This window comes from Gymnoscopelus microlampas (genome assembly GCF_963454915.1).
Source record: "Gymnoscopelus microlampas genome assembly, chromosome: 17".
NCBI lineage: Eukaryota > Metazoa > Chordata > Actinopteri > Myctophiformes > Myctophidae > Gymnoscopelus > Gymnoscopelus microlampas.
In genome coordinates, this window is record NC_139954.1 from 3,791,671 (window position 1) to 3,799,993 (window position 8,323).

The following is an 8,323-nucleotide window of genomic DNA, read 5'->3' on the forward strand; positions in this document are numbered from 1 at the left end:
AAGTATGTTATTGTGGCCTCCTGGTGGCGCTATAATAGGTAATAATAATAATAATCTTTCAACAGTATCCATTATAGCTCTGTAGCTGTAAAAAGAACACATGTATATTCTATAGCAGACAGACACATATACAATTGCAAATACCAGCCATAGTAACCGTAATAGGAGTCACATCAACAAGACTACAGTAAGCCTACTATTATGATGTTGACTTGTAAGATGATGTTGAACTGTCTTAGAGAGTAGACCAATGGTTCTGAAAGTGGGGTACTTGAGGGGGTCCCCATCGAAATCAGTTTAACCACTTTAGCCCGGTACATTGGCTATTTGAAAATAGCAGATGAGCTTACGCGTCTTAGGTTTGATCACCGCAGGGGAGGGCAGATAGACGGGATACTTTCTCGGACGGCCACGGCCACGCTTCTGAGGTTCGACCACCATGTGCTGTACCGTCAGACTGGAGACATCTGAGAGAGAGAGAGAGTGAAACTTTTTTGAGAGAGGGTGTTTCGGGAAAAGTTGTGCTTACTTTCCTTTACCGCAACATTCCTAAATCGCATGACAAGCGATGCCAAAGCGATACATAAGTGCAGACTTTGAGCCAGAAGGCTACAGAAACATCGGGCGTTTTTAGACATACACAGATCACCATGTAGGGAATTAAGCTTATAGTCATTTATCTCGACAAAGTTTCCAATGTAACTGATTCACGTAGCGTACAAGGTTTGAATGTAAACACTGTGCCAGGGGGACGATAGGGAATGCACATTGCGCCAGGCAGAAGATAAGGCCCTTAGTCTTGTTAGACCAGGGCTACTCAACTTAAGATGGCTCAGGGGCCACTCAGCAAAATACCAAAAGTCCAAGGGGCCGCAAGCTAAAAATGACGGTCCTATTTTGGATTTTTCAATTTTGGAACACACACTACACATTGTTATTGTTATAAGAAAATGTACATTTTGACATCATATTTTTTTCACTGGACCTGTTTATTTTGTGTGTATGTCCAGTGGCATCAGTTCAGCAAAAGCCAAGGTATGGCAAGGTTAGGGTTGCCAACTCCCAGAGATTGAAATAAGGGACACCCATCCTGGGCGCGCGGCCGAACAAAAATGGGGGTCAAACCCCCCCAAAAACCCGAAATGCATAGAAAACTATGCATTATACCTGTAACAATTGATGTTTGTTTTTGAAAAAAAAATTAGCAACCCATATATTTGAACAGAAATGTATATTTTTTATCCTGTGCTTAAAAAAAAAAATTAAAAAAAGAAAAAAAAAAAGTTTTTTTTTTTTTTTTTTTTTTTTTTTGACCACAAGGGGCCGCCAAGACGCGAGCCGCGGGCCCGCAGGTTGAGTAGCGCTGTGTTAGACAAATAAAGTGATCATTATTTGTTTTGTTTACCTGAAAGAGTGCTGCACCTCTCCTCCGTATGTAGTAAGGTCAATGTTGACACATCAGCCTCCTCTAACTGTTCCTCTTTAATCTGTGGAAGTTGTGGTTCCTCCTTGACCAGACAGGGACTCCTCTCCTCATATCCAGGGGAAACCTCTTTATACACAGGATGAGAGAAGTGGTAGCATCAACACAGCAGAACTCAAAATGATTTTATCATTGGATTAGATTGATTCTCCAACTTGTTTTGAAACAATCACCAATGTTCTCATATGGTCTCTCATTTCATATCAAATCATGCCATTTCTATCAAAAGCGTCACACGTCAAAATATAAATGAGCCTATACTTGTACTACTATGTATAGTGAAATGGCCAATCTTTGTGTATCCTACTATTCCAAATCATTATTTAAACATAGCCTACTCAAATGGATTACTAGCTACTACTAATACAAATAATGATAATAATTGAATATTTCTTAGTGATTGCCAGCCGGCAGCTGGCGTGTACGTGTGTGTGTGTATGTGGGGGGGTCTCCGAGGGGTCCTTTGGGCGGTCACCCCAAGCCCCCAGAACCACAGTAGAAGAGTTAAGCGGCCGTCGCCTGGAGGTCAAATCTGGGATAGCAACACTTCCACATTTGTAATGCTACTGCGTACACATCTACCGTTTGAAACCCTAGTGTGCCTGCTCGTAACCCTATGGCCTGCTCTATTGGCTCTGTTGAAACCCTAGTGCGCCTGCTCATAACTCTATGGCCTGCTCTATTGGCTCCGATATTGGTACTTCCGGCAGACTTCCGGGTGCTTTAAGTGCCACTGAGAAACTTTCATTGAAATGAATAGCTGGGCGGGGCAGTCCGCCCTCTAGATACGTTATAACTCTATGGGTCACCTGGGTCAGCAGGGGCTCCCCAGTCAAATTAATAGCAGTTTAATATGATTATAATTCAACTATAATATATAATTTGAATTTAGTACAAAACAAAACATTAACCACTATGAATCAATTTCTCATGAAAAATGATGACATTTAGATCATTTATTTTCATTTAAACCAACATACCTTTTCATATCAGTGTGGTGAGGTATTTTAATTGACTTGAGTTTTTCCAATTTTCTGTACTTTTACTTCTACTCCACTAAATCTCAGAGGGAAATATTGTACTTTTACGTCGCTACAATGATTTGAAAACCTAAGTTACTAGATACTTTGTAGATTTTGATTATTATTACAAAACATACATTAACCACTGCCTTATTGAGTCTGAATAATGAGTACTTTCTACTTTTGGTACTTTAAGTACATTTTGATGCAAATACATAACTTTTGCACTTTTAGTCAAGTAACATTTGTAATTCCGGACTTTTACCTAACACACGTAACAGAGTATATTACCTACATTGCAGTATTGATACTTTTACTTAAGTAAAACATTTGAGTACTTTTTTTCCCACCACTGCACTAAGCTACACCACATGGCGTAGTTCAGGGACCTCCAACCACCATCATATGAAAAACTAGAAAAAGTGCTCCTCGGAGCACAGGTCTCCGCCAGGTCAGGCATGTTATTGTGGCCTCCTGGTGGCGCTATAGGTAATAATAATAATAATAGATAGATAATAATAAAGATAATAATAATAATCTTTCAACAGTATCCATTATAGCTCTGTAGCTGTAAAAAGAACACATGTATATTCTATAGCAGACAGACACATATACAATAGCAAATACCAGCCATAGTAACCGTAATAGGAGTCACATCAACAAGATTACAGTAAGCCTACTATTATGATGTTGACTTGTAAGATGATGTTGAACTGTCTTAGAGAGTAGACCAATGGTTCTGAAAGTGGGGTACTTGAGGGGGTCCCCATCAAAATCAGTTTAACCACTTTAACCCGGTACATTGGCTATTTGAAAATAGCAGATGCGCTTACGCTTCTTAGGTTTGATCACCGCAGGGGAGGGCAGATAGACGGGATACTTTCTCGGACGGACACGCTTCTTCGGACGGCCAGGGCCACGCTTCTGAGGTTCGACCACCATGTGCTGTACCGTCAGACTGGAGACATCTGAGAGAGAGAGAGAGAGAGAGAGAGAGAGAGAGAGAGAAACTTTTTTGAGAGAGGGTGTTTCAGGAAAAGTTGTGCTTATTTTCCTTTACCTCAACATTCCTAAATCGCATGACAAGCGATGCCAAAGCGATACATAAGTGCAGACTTTGAACCAGAAGGCTACAGAAACATCGGGCGTTTTTAGACATACACAGATCACCATGTAGGGAATTAAGCTTATAGTCATTTATCTCGACAAAGTTTCCAATGTAACTGATTCACGTAGCGTAGCGTACAAGGTTTGAATGTAAACACTGTGTCAGGGGGACGATAGGGAATGCACATTGCGCCAGGCAGAAGATAAGGCCCTTAGTCTTGTTAGTCCAATAAAGTGATTATTATTTGTTTTGTTTACCTGAAAGAGTGCTGCACCTCTCCTCCGTATGTAGTAAGGTCAATGTTGACACATCAGCCTCCTCTAACTGTTCCTCTTTAATCTGTGGAAGTTGTGGTTCCTCATTGACCAGACAGGGACTCCTCTCCTCATATCCAGGGGAAACCTCTTTATACACAGGATGAGAGAAGTGGTAGCATCAACACAGCAGAACTCAAAATGATTTTATCATTGGATTAGATTGATTCTCCAACTTGTTTTGAAACAATCACCAATGTTCTCATATGGTCTCTCATTTCATATCAAATCATGCCATGTCTATCAAAAGCGTCACACGTCAAAATATAAATGAGCCTATACTTGTACTACTATGTATAGTGAAATGGCCAATCTTTGTGTAGCCTACTATTCCAAATCATTATTTAAACATAGCCTACTCAAATGGATTACTAGCTACTACTAATACAAATAATGATAATAATTGAATATTTCTTAGTGATTGCCAGCCGGCAGCTGGCGTGTGCGTGCGTGTGTGTATGTGGGGGGGTCTCCGAGGGGTCCTTTGGGCGGTCACCCCAAGCCCCCAGAACCACAGTAGAAGAGTTAATCGGCCGTCGCCTGGTGGTTAAATCTGGGATAGCAACACTTCCACATTTGTAATGCTACTTCGTGCACATCTACCGTTTCAAACCCTAGTGTGCCTGCTCGTAACCCTATGGCCTGCTCTATTGGCTCCGATATTGGTACTTCCGGCAGACTTACGGGTGCTTTAAGCGCCACTGAGAAACTTTCATTGAAATTAATAGCTGGGGGCGAGGCAGTCCGCCCTCTAGATACATTATAACTCTATGGGTCACCTGGGTCAGCAGGGGCTCCCCAGTCAAATTAGTAGCAGTTTAATATGATTATAATTCAACTATAATATATATAATTTGAATTTAGTACAAAACATGAATCACTATGAATCAATTTCTCATGAAAAATGATGACATTTAGATCATTTATTTTCATTTAAACCAACATACCTTTTCATATCAGTGTGGTGAGGTATTTTAATTGACTTTTTCCAATTTTCTGTACTTTTACTTCTACTCCACTAAATCTCAGAGGGAAATATTGTACTTTTACGTCGCTACAATGATTTGAAAACCTAAGTTACTAGATACTTTGTAGATTTTGATTATTATTACAAAACATACATTAACCACTGCCTTATTGAGTCTGCATAATGAGTACTTCCTAATTTTGGTACTTTAAGTACATTTTGATACAAATACATAACTTTTGCACTTTTAGTCAAATAACATTTGTAATTCCGGACTTTTACCTAACACACGTAACAGAGTATATTACCTACATTACAGTATTGATACTTTTACTTAAGTAAAACATTTGAGTACTTTTTTTCCCACCACTGCACTAAGCTACACCACATGGCGTAGTTCAGGGACCTGCAACCACCATCTTATGAAAAACTAGAAAACGTGCTCCTCGGAGCACAGGTCTCCGCCAGGTCAGGTATGTTATTGTGGCCTCCTGGTGGCGCTATAATAGGTAATAATAATAATAATAAGGGTAATAATAATAATAATAGATAGACAGATAATAATAATAATAATAATAATCTTTCAACAGTATCCATTATAGCTCTGTAGCTGTAAAAAGAACACATGTATATTCTATAGCAGACAGACACATATACAATAGCAAATACCAGCCATAGTAACCATAATAGGAGTCACATCAACAAGATTACAGTAAGCCTACAATTATGATATTGACTTGTAAGATGATGTTGAACTGTCTTAGAGAGTAGACCAATGGTTCTGAAAGTGGCGTACTTGAGGGGGCCCCCATCAAAATCAGTTTAATCCCTTTAACCCGGTACATTGGCTATTTGAAAATAGCAGATGCGCTTACGCTTCTTAGGGTTGATCACCGCAGGGGAGGGCAGATTGACAGGATACTTTTTCGGACGGCCACGCTTCTTAGGTTTGATCACCGCAGGGGAGGGCAGAGAGACGTGATACCTTCTCGGACGGCCACAGCCACGCTTCTGAGGTTCGACCACCATGTGCTGTACCGTCAGACTGGAGACATCTGAGAGAGAGAGAGAAACTTTTTTGAGAGAGGGTGTTTCGGGAAAAGTTGTGCTTATTTTCCTTTACCTCAACATTCCTAAATCGCATGACAAGCGATGCCAAAGCGATACATAAGTGCACACTTTGAACCAGAAGGCTACAGAAACATCGGGCGTTTTTAGACATACACAGATCACCATGTAGGCAATTAAGCTAATAGTCATTTATCTCTACAAAGTTTCCAATGTAACTGATTCACGTAGCGTACAAGGTTTGAATGTAAACACTGTGCCAGGGGGACGATAGGGAATGCACATTGCGCCAGGCAGAAGATAAGGCCCTTAGTCTTGTTAGACTAATAAAGTGATTATTATTTGTTTTGTTTTGTTTACCTGAAAGAGTGCTGCACCTCTCCTCCGTATGTAGTAAGGTCAATGTTGACACATCAGCCTCCTCTAACTGTTCCTCTTTAATCTGTGGAAGTTGTGGTTCCTCATTGACCAGACAGGGACTCCTCTCCTCATATCCAAGGGAAACCTCTTTATACACAGGATGAGAGAAGTGGTAGCATCAACACAGCAGAACTCATAATGATGTTATCATTGGAATAGATTGATTCTCCAACTTGTTTTGAAACAATCACCAATGTTCTCATATGGTCTCTCATTTCATATCAAATCATGCCATGTCTATCAAAAGCGTCACACGTCAAAATATAAATGAGCCTATACTTGTACTACTATGTATAGTGAAATGGCCAATCTTTGTGTAGCCTACTATTCCAAATCATTATTTAAACATAGCCTACTCAAATGGATTACTAGCTACTACTAATACAAATAATGATAATTGAATATTTCTTAGTGATTGCCAGCCGGCAGCTGGCGTGTGCGTGTGTGTATGTGGGGGGGGGTCTCCGAGGGGTCCTTTGGGCGGTCACCCCAAGCCCCCAGAACCACAGTAGAAGAGTTAAGCGGCCGTCGCCTGGTGGTCAAATCTGGGATAGCAACACTTCCACATTTGTTTTTTTTTTTCTTATAATTTTTATCCCACGATTTTTGTAACCCATTTTTTTCACCCGGTGCCAATTTCCTAAGTGATCCTGGGCGCTACACCAGCCCTACACCAGCGCTACACCGGTCCCCCACAGCCAGGGAGGCCAGGGCCGAGCTCATGCTTCCTTCAGTGCATGAGAGCCAACTGACCTTCTTGTCACCTGACAGGGGGGAGTTTCCCTGGTTGGACGTAGCGCGTGGAAGGAACACGTTATTCCAACCAGTTCCCTTCCCCTCCATCAGGCGCCCCGGCTGTCATGGGGGAGGCGGTCTAGCGACCAGGATTACTACATGTTTTTGTGAGGGTATTAACTACCCTAGGAGACACGGGGAGAACATGCAAACTCCACACAGAGTAGGCCCTTTCGCCAACCCCACCCTGGGTATGGGCGCTGATGACGCGGAGGAGAAGACACGCCCCCAGCGCCCACATCACTTACACATTTGTAATGCTACTGCGTGCACATCTACCGTTTGAAACCCTAGTGTGCCTGCTCGTAACCCTCTAGCCAAATTCCATTCCCCAAAGTTCGGTCACTCGCTCACTCTCCTCGCTTCCTCCACTCGCGCCTAAGCCCCGCGCCTGCGAGGAGCCGAGGATTATTTGCGAGGACGAGTGGTCGAGCGGTTGCCCTCAAAGGATCGGACTGCACTCAGCAGCGTCATTTCAAAGCGACGGCAAATTCCGCGATCACTTATGACATCTCACACAGCTAGACCAGAGCCGTGGATGAAAATATACATGCATAGAATAATATGCAGGTATAGAATTATACAGAATATAAGAATAGACAATTCCTCAATGTGGATGGCCACATCGTTATCTTTATAGTTAACATTGTTGTGCAAGGCCATTTATTCCTGAAATAGTGAATGAAGCACCAGGATGAGCAAACTTACATTTATGAATTTAATCCTGACCTGTCCCTCTTTTTGCTCGTACAGTCCCCAGAACCCCAGTACAAAAATGTACTCCATGAAGTGTAGATGTGTGTAAAAAAGGAAACGTCGCAGCCGAGGGGCGCGCAGAACGGTGGATGCATATTTATAGCAGAAACAGCTTCACATTTAACTATAGCCATACTCATTCAAATATGAACAGATTCTTAAAATGTAAAATTCCCTATTAGCTGTGAAGGGTCTTTTTCCATGTGTATCAGTCATGATTGTTTCGCCATCAAACAATAACAAGCAAAAAGGAAATATCGGCGGGTCCTTCTTCTCCATTGCGCTGCTCGCGCACCTCTCGTCCTAAAACACCTTCGCCCCAGGTCTAATCCGGCGGCCTCGGCCCGCGAAAAAAAATGGGGCAGTGTGTTTTGGACGAGCGTTCCGTTT

General features: G+C 41.9%; 1 protein-coding gene across 1 annotated transcript; it reads right to left on the minus strand.

Annotated features, from left to right (window-relative positions):
* Window positions 1-535: 535 nt before the first annotated feature.
* LOC311065125 (uncharacterized protein) lies at window positions 536-6,332 on the minus strand (the record flags this gene model as incomplete). The annotated part of the gene is made up of 6 exons (XM_084085342.1): window positions 6,323-6,332; window positions 5,770-5,949; window positions 3,871-4,017; window positions 3,339-3,473; window positions 1,406-1,552; window positions 536-609 (listed from the first exon to the last, which is right to left on the minus strand). Exons 2-6 carry the CDS (start codon window positions 5,921-5,923, stop codon window positions 536-538), a joined length of 657 nt encoding a protein of 218 aa, XP_083941468.1. The 5' UTR covers window positions 5,924-5,949; window positions 6,323-6,332.
* Window positions 6,333-8,323: the final 1,991 nt, after the last annotated feature.